Raw genomic sequence first — 15,470 nt, 5'->3', positions numbered from 1 at the left:
GATCCCCTGGGACTGGAGTTATGGACAGTTGTTAGCTGCCATGTGGGTGCTGGGATTTGAACCCGGGTCTTCTGCAAGAACAACCAGTGTTCTTAACCGCTGAGCCATCTCTTCAGCCCAGATAAAATGTTTTAAATTAAAAAATAATAAAAGAAAGAAAGTACTGTTTAGACCTGGAATCTAACAAAGTAAGCATGCTTACTTCTCAGAGGAAAATGGGGTTCTATGAGCACTACTCAAATGTGAAGAAAATGAACAAATCTTCTACTCATCTATCATTTTCAAGAATAGCCTCTAGCCATGACATTCTATTGGGGAAACTCCTTACTTCAGGGAACTAGATCTGACCAGGCTTATTCCAAGTCACATAATGAACAATGTAACTGACTACCTTAAAGGTGTGATTACACATAGTATATTTAATACTCAATCTTAAGTCTTCTTGAATCATACTTCTGTGCCTATCTATTTGATAAATATATCAAAATAAAAACCACAATTCAATTTTATTTCTATACTGATTGAAATACCTACATCAAACTAAAGACCAGATTCCATGAGGTACCCAAATTTACATTTTTGACGTAGTATATCCTATGAGACAGAACTTGCTTATGCATCAAGGAAAAGGAGGGCTGAACGCCAGCTCTGTCACTTTCTAGTAATTCTCTATAACCTCAGACAAACTGCTTCACATTTCATGGAAAATAATACAATAATGTCTACCTTAAGGCCTTGTAAAAATTAAATGAAAAGTATCTCAAATAAGAAAAGAGAGGTGAGGTTTACTCAGTAACTATTTTAAAAAATGAGAGTAGATTAAAACTCATCCGGAACCAGGTCTTGGTTCTTATTCTTTTCTTTCCTTGGGGTGTGACTTCTGATGAGTTCTTAGCTTCTCTGTTTTTTGTTTCATGGCAAAAGTGGAGGAAATAATGTGCTCTCTACCTAAGGTTTCTTAAATGAGCGAATGAATTAACACATGCAAGTACTGCACAACAAATAAATCACAATCACAGGAAAAAAAAATTCTGGGTGGGGGGGTTTGCTGCTGTTTTGGAGGGGTGTGAGGGGGGCAGGGAGACAGAGAACTAGAATCTCATGCTGTGCAGGGCTGGTCATAAACTTGCAATTCTCTTCTATCAGCCTCCTAAGTGCTGGGTTTCAAGGCCTGTACTCCAGGGTGGGAGGGGCTGATAGAAAAGTCAAGTGGCCAAAAAAAAAAGAGAAACTGTGATTTCTCCCTTCCTGGCATAGGAAATTTTATCTCTGTGTGACATACTTCCAATACTGATCACACCTCATATTAATGACTGTGAGACTATCTCCTCCACTAAATATACCTCCTTAAGGACAGGAATCACACTTCTGCTTCCTCAATGGCTGTGATTACACATGAAATGTCTGCTATAGGCGCATGTGATTCAATGTGATTCAACACTTGGGCCCCTGCTGGTGGTGCTGCTTGGGAAGGTTACAGAAAAGTTAACTAATAAAATGACTAACACATCATCATGATCAGGCATAAATAGTGCTTAATGAGAACTTGAGTTATAGTATGCTCTTTTAGCCTTCCTGTGGCAAAAACAGTAATACATGGGGAGATAGAAGAATTACCATTTTCTTTTCGTAATCTAGTGATGAATTTCTTGGGTGGTATCACTCCAACCTTCTTCTTCTGAGTGGCTATGCTGTGGAAGAGGTCTGCTAAGCATGTAAGAAGGTTCTCCTTTTTTCTAGGCTGACTCTTGTATGCTAGAACTTTTTCTCGAAATGGACGACAAAAATAAAGTGCTTGAAGAACTGAATTGCAATAGCAGGTATTCCCAAACTAGAATAGAAAAAGAAAAAAAGTTTGGTTAAATGTAAAGAACTCCAACATTAAGAAGAAAGAGCTTATTTAAGCCATAGGATTGTGTAACTTGGGGGAAGGGGTGGTCCATTTGAGATAGGATCTCCCTGTAGCCCCAGCAGGCCTGGAACTTGCTATGTAGACCAGGCTGGACTTGATCTCATAGAGATCCAGCTGCCTCTGCCTCCTAAGTGTGAGTGCTGGCATTAAAGGCATATGCCACCACAACTAGCTAACATTTTTGTTTTTAAATTCCATTACTGGGCTGGGAGTGGTGGCTCATACCCTTAAAGCCAGCACTACAGAGGCAGAGGCAAGTAGATCTCTGTGAAGTCAAAGCTAGCCTGGTCTACATAGTGAGTTCCTGGCCAGCCACTGATACACAGTGAGACACTGTCTCAGAAGCAACATCAAAACTTTATCATTATTACTGTAATATTAGTTGTATACTAAGAATTTTATAAACACACACACGTTATCACAAAAATTCTTTTGAGAATTATGTGCTGGCTAGTTTCAGTTGTCAACTTGATACCACCTGGAAAAAGGGAGTATCAATTGGGAAATTTCCCCTATCAAATTTTCCTATGGCAGTGTCTGTGAGGCATTTTCTTAATTGCTACTTGATATAGAAGGGCTCAGCCCACTGTGGGTGATGTCATCCCTGGGCAGGTGGTCCTGGATTGTGTAAGAAAGCAGGCTGAGCACAGGCCAGAGGAGCAAGCCAGTAAACAGTTTCCTCTGTTGTCTGTACTTCAGTTACTGCCTTCAGGTTCCTGCCCTGAGTTCCTGCCTAACTTCCCTCAAAGATGGACTGTCACTTGGAAGTGTAATATGCAATGGAGATGTAAACTAGAACAAAATACCAAAGTAAGATTTTTCCATCCAAGTTCTCAGGTACCTGCAAACCAAACAAACATGCCCAAACAAAAACTGCAAAACAAGCTCCCTTGAAATGCTAAAGTCCTCAACAGGTTGATCTAACAACCACTGAAAGGCAGAGAGTGTCAACCAGTATGGTTCCTGATTAGAACAAGTGTGAGAATCAGATCCTAAGTAAGGAGTGTCTCTTAATAGTCATGGGAGTGTGCTACTACATTTTATTCCACTTCAAATTCTTCCTCTTAAAATCCACAGGGGAAGGGGTCCAACCTGACAGGGTAAACACCACATGGTTTGATAATTAATTACTGCTTCCTTTCCCTTCCAGCAATAGGTGCTGGCTCCAAAAGTCAACTGACAACACAACCAAGTCAATGAGGATAAGGAAATGCTATGAAACCAGGGGGTGGGGGTGAAAGAGCAAGAAACAAGTCTCATACTCATTTTATGGGTTGAGATCATATATACCTTAAATTAAAAAGACTAGGTAATGGCCTGGGAATACAGATCAATAGGCAAGTGTTTGCCAACCCTGTTCAAGGCCCAGGATTCCATATTTAGTACTGGGGAGACAAAATAGAGCTAAGTACAAAAAAGTACTTAAGTATGCATGACATTAAATATATTAACCACAAACCATTTCCTTGTATTTTCAAAAGACTAGGAAGGATAAATGAAAGGGAAATGAAATGGTTATTTATAAGAAAAGAATAGTGAGGGATGAAGATGAGACTTCCTGTAGATGTATAAAGTCATAAAGCTTATTCTGTATCCCTGTTTCAAGATTTAATTTAATTGTGTGTGTACAAGTGCATATGTGTGTATAGGTGTCCACAGAGGCCAGAGGAGTTTGATCGCCCTGGAGCTGGAGTTAAATACAGTTATGAGCCACCTGACGAGGGTGACAGGAATGGAACTAGGGTCCTCTAGAAGTATGGGCTCTTAACCACTGAGCCATCTTTCCAGCTCTATTATCCTTAGGTTTTAAAAAAGAAAAAAATTCAGCCAGGCATGGTAGCACACGCCTTTAATCCCAGCACCTGGGAGGGAGGCAGAGGCAGGTGGATCTCTGTGGGTTTAAGGACAGCTTAGTCTACATAGTGAGTTTGAGGCCAGCTGAGCCTACAGGGAGACCCTGTCTCAAAAAGAACCCCTCCTCCCAAAAAAGAAATATTAAATTTAAAAAAAAAAAGAAAAAAAATCGTAAAATTGAGAAACAAAAAACCCAAGACAAATAAATGAGACCAATATGTTTATCTAGTTGGTAACAGGATTATATAGAGAAAAGAATTCGAACTCTGGGTGATTTTTTTTTTTCTTTTTAAATTTGCACTTCTAAAAATAAATCTAAAAAATAAAAGAATCACAAAGAAGCCTATTGGTATTGCCCTCTTTAAACTATTAAAGATACATTAAACAATACATCAACTAAGGAGTCATGTTAATGCCCTTAGGAGTTTTTTTAAAAAATATTTTATTATTTTTATTTTAGGTGTATGAGTGTATCACCTACATGTGTTTAAGTGTACCCATCCGTGCTGTGCAATGCCCACAGAGGTCAGAAGGTGTTGGATTCCCCCAGAACTGGAGTTACTGATGGCTCTTAGCAGCCATGTGAGTGCTAATCAAACCCAGGTCCTCTGCAAAAGCAGTCAGTGCTCTTAACTGCTGAGTCATCTCTCCAACCGCAAGAGCTCACTATTTTTAGTGGTGAAATTCATTTTATTAGTAAGTTTTGTTCTTTGACAATTTCATATATATCTTAAATGCACTGTTTACTCTCCTCTACCCACATCTCCCTCTTATTCCTGTCAGTTTTCTTTCTTCTCTAAAATTTGTTTCCCATATTCATGACTTTTATTTATTTTAATTTATTTTTATTTTATGTGTATGCATGTTATGCCTGCATGTCTGTAAGAGCACCTGTGCTGTACGATGCTGATGGAAGTCAGAAGAGGGTGTTGGATCCCCTGGAACTGGAGTTAAGGATGGTTGTTAGCCACCATGTGAGTGGTGGGATTCAATCCCCGGCCTTCTGCAACAACCAGTGCTCTTAACCTCTGAGCCATCTCTCCAGCCCCAACTTTTATACTTGTAGGGCAGGGTCTCACTATGTATCCCTGGCTGGCTACACTCACAAAGATCCACCTGCCTCTGCCTCCCAAGTGTTGGGATTAAAGATGGGCACCTCCACGCCCAGCTCATAGTAATGATGTTTTGTTTTATATCCCATAAAGTTTAACTAGGGCCCTCTGTGTGACCATGGGTTTGGAACTATCCTTTAGAAACCAGTGGGCTCACCAGTAGGTACACAACTGGATACTATGTCTCCCCATTTCCCAGAATCTGCTAGTTGTCAATAGTTCAGCAGTGTTAGGGTCCCATGAGCCCCTTTCCCATCCATAGCTGACACAACTTGTGAGGACCCAGAGCCAGTACACACAGCTTCTGTTAAGTTATTGTTGCCAGAGCCAGTTTGTGCTTAGAAGATATTTCACTACACTTCTCCCTGTCTTCTGGCTCTTTATCCCTTCCACCCCCTCTTCTGCAGTATTCGCTGACCCTGAAGGAGATGGCATAAATGTCTTGTTTAGGGCTGAGCCCTCAACCATCCTTTATTCTCAATATCATATGCAGACGTGGCTCTCTGCATTCACCTCCATTCCCTCAAAGAAAGATTCCCCTGACAGAGGCTGAAAATAGCCTTGTGGGTATAACATAGATATAAGGCACTTTGATACTATGTCAATTTAGGCTAAGCAGCAGTAGATTCCCAACCTAGGACCTAAGACCTCCTCAACCATGTGGAACCCATGTGGGAGTAGATTAAAATTGGAAAAGTACAAGACCCTGTAAATTTAAATTGAGACTAGCAGTATAAGCTCATGCATTTTCATAATTCTTTTAAAAATACTTTATTATTTTATGTGTATGAGTGTTCTGCCTACATGTATTAAGTGCACTCATGTCCTCTAATGCCCACGGAAGCTAGAAGAGGGCATCAGATCCCCTGGACTGGAATTATGGATGATTGTTAGCTGTCATGTAGGTGCTCTTAACTGCTGAGCCATCTCTCCATCCCCAATCCAGTGATTTAAAATGACATTTAAAAGAAAATAAAGGGAGCTGGGGATATAGATCTAGCTCAGTGGTAGAGTATTTGCTTAGCATGGGTCAGGTTCTGAGTTCATTCCCCTATATCATACACACACACAAAAAGAGAAACTTTCATTTTCTATTAGAAGTTGCAAATTAACATATAAAAGGAAAACATTCCTGTTTATAGGACAGTTCTAGGAAATAAAATCTGAGAAATTATTGTAAATAATGGAGAATAATTGTCAAAGTATGCTGAGAGCATGAGGTGAAGGTTGGTGGGGAATTCTGATGGACCAGGCTCCAGGCTCTGACCCAAATGCATTTCAGCATCACTGAAGGTGAATAAGCAAGCAGGTGGTAATATGAATCTTACTTCCTTAGAAATGTTCTTGACATTAAAACAAAACCACTTAAGTTTAATGGTTTCTAAATGTAAGTGTTAATTTCTAAGATATGCAGATGACAGAGGAACAAAATATTATCAAAAAGAGGCATTAAGCCAAATGTGAAATAAGGGAGGGTTTCTAGGACAAATGACTGGTCTCTGGATAAATCAAATTAAAAAAAAAAAAAAAGAAGCCAGGCTGTGAAGAACTCAAGATGTCACAGAACTCATGATGTAACACAATGAAATCACAACTCTGACACACAATTTACTAATAACTTGAGTTAAACAACCCAACTTCTCAAAGTCTCTTGGAGGTCAGAGAGACGGCTCAGGAGTTAAGAGCATTGGCTACTCTGGAAGATGACCTGAGTTCAGTTCCCGGCACCCATATGGCAGCTAACAACTGTCTGTAACTCCAGTTCCAGGGGATTTGATGCCCTATTCTGGCCTCTGTATGCACTGCATGCACACGGTGCACTTAAATACATGCAGGCAATACATTCACACACATAAAAATATGCAAAATGTAATTTAAAAAGTCATTGGAGAACAGAGATGTTTGAATATAGACTGATGTTGAGTGGCATTAAGAAGCTATTTGTTTTGTTAGGTGTCAGAATGAGATGGTCATGTTTATAAAATATCCTTGTCAGTGAGAGATGCAGTAAAAATTTATGGCCAAAATTACATAAACAAGTGGAAGTAGAGAAGTAACTGGAAGAGAATAAAAAATATGCAACATACTGACAAATGTTAAAGCTGGACTATGAAATCATGGAGATTTATTTTACTTATCTCTCTAGTTTTTAAAGAGAAGTGGGTGTTGAATCTTTGAGGTAAACTGAATCATTGTATATCAAGTTCACAGCAGAATAAATCTAGAGTAAAAGAGGTAACACCAAGAAGGCACAGCCAATGATTAGAAGAAGAATGTTTAAAAGTCTTGCTACATTAAATCTTGTCTGAAGGTTTTTTCTTCCAAGAGATTAAATAAGTCAGTCTTCTGACCTACTAAGATGCACAATACAATTACAATCTTTTATGAAAACAGAAGTCACTGTTTTTTGAAGAAAATTGAGAGAAAAACATAGGAGGCCCTTTAAGAATATGTGACTCCATCTTCACACAGAGATGCCATCAAGAATTTCTAGTAAAAGGTTAATGAATAGATCATAACTTACTGATATTAGTGATAGTAAAATAAGTAAAACTTCAGTAAAGCCTATCCCAGCGTAAGTCCAACTGCAGAATATACAACGTCACTAAGATTAATTTACCAATTATCCAGTACCATTTCATCTGAAAAATATCAGAATTTGTATCACAGCTAAAGGAAGTGAAAGATCAACACTCTATGGTTCTGTCAATTGAAAAAAGAAAATATCCATCTTTATCAAAGAATATGCTACAGAAGAATTCAACAACTTCAGAAATAGAGAAAAACAAAAGACATCTCATAGTTACTTTAGAAATATGGTAATAAGGACTCATCTGCCTGTAAATACAAGAAGCAAATGGGACAGGCGGAGAAACGGGAGGGTACTGGTGACATCAGTGTGTTATAGGAAGACTAGAAGCTAGGCTCCCACTTCTGTCAACATGACCTGCTTACCTCAACATAAAGCAACAGGTAACATTACAGTTCATTCTTTGAGGCCTGCTATTATATGGCCTCATTTTCATTTATTTACTTTAATCAGTTCTGTTAAAGGAAAATTAAGGGCTGAAACTACTGTTTCTCAAGAATCAGCTAGTAGTCAATGTTCATAATCAACAATTTCCCCTTTAATTGCTTTGGTTTTTAATATTTTCATTCAAGTTCTTAAAATGTAAAAGATGCATCTTTCAAATGTACAGCTTTCATATAAAAGATTCACAGAATGAATTTTTTCACTTTAGGACTGAAACCTCTTCTTCTCTCAGCTTGGTTGAAGATCAAAGGACTGCTTGATTTAAAATCAGAGGAAATAAAACGTACAAGCTGTCATCCTTCAAGGTATGAGCACTGATCTTTTGGTGCTGGGGTGGGGGGCTAGATCCTTGCACATACTTACTACTATGACTGGGCTACAACACAGGCCCTCATTATTGTTTTTTTTTTTTCTTCATGTTTAACAATCTTTAATTCAAATGCAAAAGTTCAGTACAAGCCATTGGTAGGGCTTGGGATTTGTTCTTTTAGAAACAAAGCAACAAGGGTAATGTGACAAAATGATCTTATTATTTTTCAAGCTTTCAAAGAAAGGATCATATGTAGGGCCAAAGATCCATTTATCCAAACCCACTTTCTCTCACTACCAATAGTATAACTCATTCCATAATCTTAATACATGTTCCCGAATTAAGATGTACAGTTCAGCTTTGCTTACATAACCATTTAAAAAATACTTAGCACCAGCTTGCTTCCTATACATTGATTTTTTAAAAATTGCTTAGTGAACCCAATGACCCATCCTTACTTTCAAACTGTCTTCTCTAATGCTTTCTTCTCCAGGTCTTCAAAAATATGTCAACACAATTATTTTTAATACATTCCCCATCAGATTATTTCTGAGCTCAAATTCCTAAGACATATTCATATATACTTGCTTATAAATTATATTATTATATATACATTTAAAATAAAAACAGGTAAAATAGTTTGTCAGCACAAGAACTTTTAGAATGTTTATTATTATTACTATTATTATTTGTATGTGCGCATACAAACGTGCACATGTATGTGTGCATGTGCATACAACACAGGTCAAAGGACAACTCTGAGACTGGTTCTCTTCCTCCTTGTTGAGGCGGGGTCATTCTTGTTATTGCCATGCTGCTCACTCCAGGCAAACTGGCCCATGAGCTCCAGAGCTTCTGGGCAATTCTGTGTCTGTCTCCCATCTCATCTTAGGAGTGCTAGGATTACAGATGTGTACCATCATGCGCAGCTTTTTACGTGGGATCTGGGGATTGAACTCAGGTTTGTCAGCTTGCAGGGATAGCACCTTTACCCACTCAGCCATCTCCCTGACTTTTAAGTAAATACCCCCCTCTACCAACCAGCTCTGGCTTAGGTGGCCCTGTTTTAAACCTACTACTCTCAATTCACCCAAGTGGTCCAAAGGTGGCTACGAATCTAGAAGTTATCTTTCCATACCCTGTGGGCACTGGTTGCTGACACCACACTTTTACTCTACTGCCCCACACTTCCTTATGGGAACTGACTTCTCTTCTCCATGCACATTCTGTTCAGTGGTTGATCACATCCCTATCATAAAATTTACAGGTGGACTGGACACCTCACCCAATCTAGTTAGGATTCCTAGGCCAGAATTCTTTGACAAGGGTTGATGAGGACAATCTTTGGGACCTCTGATAACACAAAACTCAAGCAGGCTATAGCTATCAGGTAGAAACAGAATGAGAATGAAATCAATGCAAAAGAAAACAGAACCAAGAGACCTTTGCCTTCAGCTCCTTAGCCTACAAATAGAAAGCTTCATTTTATTCATCTTTCTTGTCCATGATGGATCATGCTCCAATGACTACAAACAATTCTGCTTAACTAGCCTGTCCTAAGACAGTCTAGAAAGGCAATCATAATTTTATAATAAAGATCCTGGAGAGTAAATACATTTCACAGTAGCTTCAAACAGACTGATTGAGCCCAACCTACTTGCATGCTGGGACCTTCCTGTATTAGAAAACTGATAAAAGAACTACACAACTAAACAAAGAAGGATTTTTTTTTTAAATGTGTAGATTGTGTACAAAGTAGTGAAGAGATATTACCCTTTTACAGCTCTACTAAAACACAGTCATGCTTCTTTAACAATGAAGACATCTTCTAAAACGTGTATTGGTTTGGCAAGTTCATCATCATACAAACATCACAGATGTATTTGCATTAATACAAAAAAAAAAGGAAGGAAAAGGCAACCTGATTTATCAGATTAAAACAATGTTTTCAAAGAATTTAGCTGAGGTGCTAGTGAGATGGCTCAGTGGGTAAGAATGCTGGTTACTCTTGTAGAGGACCTGGGTTCAGTTCCCAGCATCCACATGGTGGATAACAACCAGCTATTTAGCTCCAATTCCAGGGGATTCAATGCCTTCTTCTGATCAACATGGGCACTGCATAACATGGGTGCTCTTACATAAATGTAGGCAATACACTCATACATATAAAATAAAATAAAAATAGTAAAGAATTTAGCTGATTAATAAAAATTTAAAAACATAAAAAAGTATGTAACTAAAAATAATGGAAAACAGGTAACCATTAACATGTTGAGTCATCCCTCTGATTACCAGCTGGCAAATTAAACTGTGGCTATTTTATTACTGTACAAAAACAAAGTGCCCGACTCACAAAAGGAAGAGCTTGTATGTGAACCTACCATTCATTGCCCCAAAAGAGATCAAATCAGGTAAATCTGACAGCAATTCTTCCCATACATACTTTTTTTGTTAAAGCAATTAAGCCTGGAAATGCACTTAGCTACTAATAGATTGATGGAAAGGAAAATGTTCCTATGTTCATCCTATAAGCAAAACTCAACTGTTAGAGAGGAAACCTCCCCCCAAAAAGTAACCACAAAGTTTCTTATCCCCTCTTCTTGCAGTGTGGTAGTGCTGAGTGGGTATAGAACCCAGGGCTTTGAGCATGCTAGACAAGTGTTTCAAAACTGGGCTACATTCCTATTTCTATCCCAAAGTTTCTATAAAAAACTCCCACAAGGTCAGTTGTTTACAATACTGCCTATTTGGCAGATTAAGTATAGGCCCAAGAAAAATGGCTTACAATATTGACCTCTGAATTAACCAAGCCATTTTCCTCCCACAAAAAGAGTCCAACATGATTTTTCTAATATAGACTTAATCAAAGAAGACATATTATGAGACAGAAATGCATGCTTTAGAAACTGAGAGTTGTACATCCAAGGTGTGGGTATGGGCTTCTCAGGAGAACCGAGCCCATTTTGATATTTAAGGAGCACCTATGAGTAGGCAGTATGATAACTCTAAAAATAAAAAGGTAGCAAGTTAACAAGAGAGAAACAGAGCCGAGAATAAGACAGGCAGAGAAGGTCAAAGAAACAGAGGTCTCAAAGTATAAATCCCAGGAAAAAGCCTCCTCTCCTATGCCCACTGGCTTATTTAGAGTACAATTCAGGGCTCTCATCCATCTTTAACTCTCGTATCCTTATACTTTTGTATATATGGGTTTTGTATAATAATTAGACATAAAGATCAGAAACTTCATCAAGTGAATGAAATGGTCTCTTAATGTTATTACCTCCTGTTTCTGATACACACAAAATTGGTAGCTACATAACTGCAAGAGAAGCACAAATACTGTTCTCCTGATTTAGACTGACCCACTAGGAATAGAAATGATGGTTTTTAGATATCCTTTTTTTCACACAAGTGAAACTTACAACCAAGAAAAATTATAGTCTTCAAGCTCACTGCATATGATTTTTATCTAAGACATTATTTGGCTTGTTCTGAGGCTCTCTGTCCAAAAATAAGGTTGTACATTAAATAGATAAGCTGAAATATAACACAAGAGAAAAAAGTAGATAATCTTCAACATATAAAATATTCCTGATTCTAAAGAAAATGGGTTCAGGGGCTGGAGAGATGGCTTGGTGGTTAAGAGCATTGACTGCTCTTGCAGAGGACCCATGTGGGTTAGATTCCCAGCACCCACATGGCAGCTAACAACTGTCCCTGTAACTCCAGTTCCAGGGGATCTGATGCCCTCTTCTGACATCTGTGGGCACTGCACGACATGGGTGCACTTACATACATGCAGGCAATACACTCATACAAGTAAAAAAAAAAAAAAAATTATAGAATATTTTAAAGAAAATGGGTTCTTTTGGGACATTATCTCTTCTTGTTGCATCTGCAGGTTACAACAGCACAGAAGGCAGAAGGACAAACAAGTGCATAAGACAGAGGAAAAGGGAGGATCTAAATCAAAGTCATCCTTTCCTCAGGATCTAACTAACCCTCCCCAACAATAACTAATGACTCAAACAATAAAGGTATTCATCTATATTCATTAGGATTCTTAATGACCTCTTTGAGGTGCCATTTCTCAACAATGTTAAGAGTGATAAATTTCATCAAGAGATTTAGAGAGTTTACTGCAAGCCAAGAAACTTTGAAGTCTAAACCTAATAAAACCTAATAAATAAAGGTGGTAGGGGAAAAATAACAAGATCAGGAGTCAGTGAGACGGCTCAACAAGCCTGATAACCAGAATTCCATCCCTGGAACCCACATGGCAAAGGGAGAAAGCCAACTGTTTTTATATGCCAGCACATAAGCCTAATCTCAATTCACAGAAGACAGCTGCAGGCTCAGTCTCTAAAAGCCAAGCAAAGGCTTCTGGGTTCCAAGGACCCACAGAGCTAGGAAGAAGACAGCAGATACTGAATAAAAAACAGAACTAGGGGCTGGAGCAATGGCTCAGTGGTTAAGAGCACTGGCTGCTCTTGTGGAGGACAGAGGTTCAATTCCCAGCACCCACATGGAAGCTGTAACTCCAGTTCCAGGGGATCCAACATCCTTTTCTGACATCCAGGGACACTGCACAACACAGGTGCACTTATATGCATGCAGGCAATACACTCATACACATAGAACAAAAATGTTAAAATATTTGAAAAGTAGAACCAAATAAAACCCTGAATTAAGTCATCCCTAGCAGGCACTGGAAGAAATCCCCTCAGTGGTGTGGAGGACAGTCAGGGAAAGAAAAACAACTACCAAATGGAAAAGTAGGTAGGGAGCTCAGGAACTACTTTTTATTTACCTGGGAGCCAGACTTGAGTGAAACCCACCCAGGGCCCAGCTCTACCAGTAATACACAGGCCTCCAACCAGCTTCTCAGAATGTCACTTTTATACATATGAAGTATGGGAGCAACTTCTAACACGAAAGATGCCACTGAGAAGGGGAGGAAGGATACATCATGACTCCCAAAAATAATCCAACAGCCATAACAAACCCTCATTACTGAAATCCTGAGGAAAATAGGAGAAGATAATGTTTCTATGAAATGTCAAAAAATAAGAGGTAAAAGTTAAGATATCAAAAGTAGAAAACTGGACAAAAACAGTCTAAAATACAGAATAAAAATGACAGAAACTCAAAAACAGAAAATAAGAATATTAGAGGATCCAGTCTAAATGTTTCAGTCTGTGACTAATAAGCTATCAGAAAGGACAGAGAGGGGAATCACGCTGGGAGGAAGTTATCTAACAGAAGAATAGTGCCACAAATGTTCTAGAACTCATGATGTCCAAAGCTTGCAAGCACTACTCTGAAAGCTGAGGATCTTCCATACTTACATTGACTAATCCAAAGTAGTGCTCGTTGACTGGAAACTGTTCTGGACCAATCTCTTTCTCTAATGCCGAGGCATTGGCGCCCTGTAAAATGAAAGCCACAGATCTTAGCATTTACAATATTTCCATAGTGTCCTAATCATATAGGCAATACAGAGACACCCCTTAAAAGACTATACTCACATAATACTACCTTTTCTATCACATAATTATGATGAACTATTAATTCTCACATCCTTGTTATTATTGTTTAAATAAATGAGAAAATTCAAAAAATTTTTTCTGAATTTCATATTTCAGTCTTATTTTAGAGTCCGGCATCTCTCATTCCATGTTGAATACTGGAAAGGGTCAGCTCGGGTCCGTGCAGAAAAGAACCGCCAAACCAGGCAGGAAAAACAGCTAGGGGTGAGAAAAGCCAGTGACCTTGGTAAACTAGAAACCTTCTGGAGGCAAAGGCAGCAGCCCTGTGAGACCTGAGGGTGTGTACACCACAAGTGAACCAGACACAGAATAATTCCCAAGTATAAATAATGATGCGAGAAACAACTTTGCATCTTGTAAAGAAGGCAACAGTAAAGAATCCTCATAACTATTCTAGAAAACGCAGTGTATCCAAAAACATATCAAGGTCAACAAAAATTTATGACAAATTATATTTATACTATTAAATTCTGAAGTAGCATAAAAATAGCAACATAGCAGTAGGTGACAGGAAACAAGAAATAAACTCCGTATCTATACTTGATCTTAGCCAAAAGGCTAAGTGATAAAGTTCATTAGCTAAACATCTACCTTCTATCTGTGGTAGTAGTTACTGAATAAGATTTTCAAAGGAAAAAAATGTACAACTATACTACAACACTGAATCTACTTCATTCAGCACTGTCAGGACAAGAGAAATCTTAAGCTCTGAAGAACCTGAGAGAAGTTTTGCAGATAGAAGTATAACAGTCAGGCCACGACTTTCTCTTCAGGTTCCCTTATAGCTTTTTATGTTGCCGGAATGAAAGCCCTGTAGTTCCCACTTACACATTTAAAGGGTATGCTGGGCAGTGGACTGAGGGATGGCTGCCCACCAGGGGGCTGCATTCCTGACCTAGTTCCCACAAGAACCACATCACCTAGGATTTACCATTCTGCCTCAGTTTTCTCACCAGCAAGATGAAGACCAGATATATGCATCCATTTCAAACCTACAATGCTGCTACACAGAACTCTAAAATGGTTATACAGACTCATAAATGGAACTTAAATTTTGAAAGACATCTCATACTCAGGAGGCAGAGCCAGGTAGAGCTCTGTGAGTCTACACAGTAAGTTCCACATCAGCCATGGCTACATAGTGAGACCCTGTTTCAAAACAAGGAGGGGGAGGGAGACGAAGGGAGGGAAGAAAAGGAAAGGAAAAGGAAAGAGAAAAGAAGGAAAAAAACCCATTTCATTCGAGGGAGGGAGGGAGGGAGGGGAAAACAATTTCATTTCTTTGCGCTCTGAATTATGAATCCACAAAACAGAGCAAACAAATCATAGCCTGTGTCTCTGAAGAAAATGTCAAGATTAGAACAATTAGAGTCTAGCATCACAGCAGGTATCACAGAGAATTACAAATGCCATCTTAGAATGAGCGATCAGCACAAAGTTGCTCTTGTAAAATATGCCGCATGACTAGTGAAAGGAAATGGAGCAATGACTAAGAGGTCAATGTGCCTTGCTGTCTTTGGGTTAGATAAAACAGTACAACCAATCGTTGAGATCTATAATAATACTCAGCTCTGTTGCTGTTGCAGGTCTTCTGAAGGGCATTTAAACTGGAGAAAGAGAAGCCACACAACTTTATTTTCCCATGTTATGTGTGCACAATGTTTACATGAACATCTCACCCTCTCTGTAGTGCTTAAAA

The 15,470-nt window shown here is 38.7% G+C and overlaps 1 protein-coding gene across 2 annotated transcripts in view; it reads right to left on the bottom strand.

Annotated features, from left to right (window-relative positions):
- Window positions 1–15,470, bottom strand: part of Usp12 (ubiquitin specific peptidase 12) — an 87,777-nt gene that overhangs the window by 26,894 nt on the left and 45,413 nt on the right. The window contains exons 2-3 of one of the 2 annotated variants that reach the window (XM_008825074.2): window positions 13,571–13,651; window positions 1,618–1,831 (exon numbers count right to left, since the gene is read on the bottom strand). In XM_008825074.2, coding sequence (XP_008823296.1) covers window positions 1,618–1,831; window positions 13,571–13,651 — 295 coding nt within the window. Of the gene's footprint in view, window positions 1–1,617; window positions 1,832–13,570; window positions 13,652–15,470 lie in introns of those variants that run through there. The other variant, XM_008825076.3, reaches the window with a different exon arrangement.

This window comes from Nannospalax galili, unplaced genomic scaffold (assembly GCF_000622305.1).
Source record: "Nannospalax galili isolate Female #2095 unplaced genomic scaffold, S.galili_v1.0 scaffold768, whole genome shotgun sequence".
NCBI classification, from domain to species: Eukaryota; Metazoa; Chordata; class Mammalia; order Rodentia; family Spalacidae; genus Nannospalax; species Nannospalax galili.
This window is presented reverse-complemented; position numbering and strand designations above follow the sequence as displayed.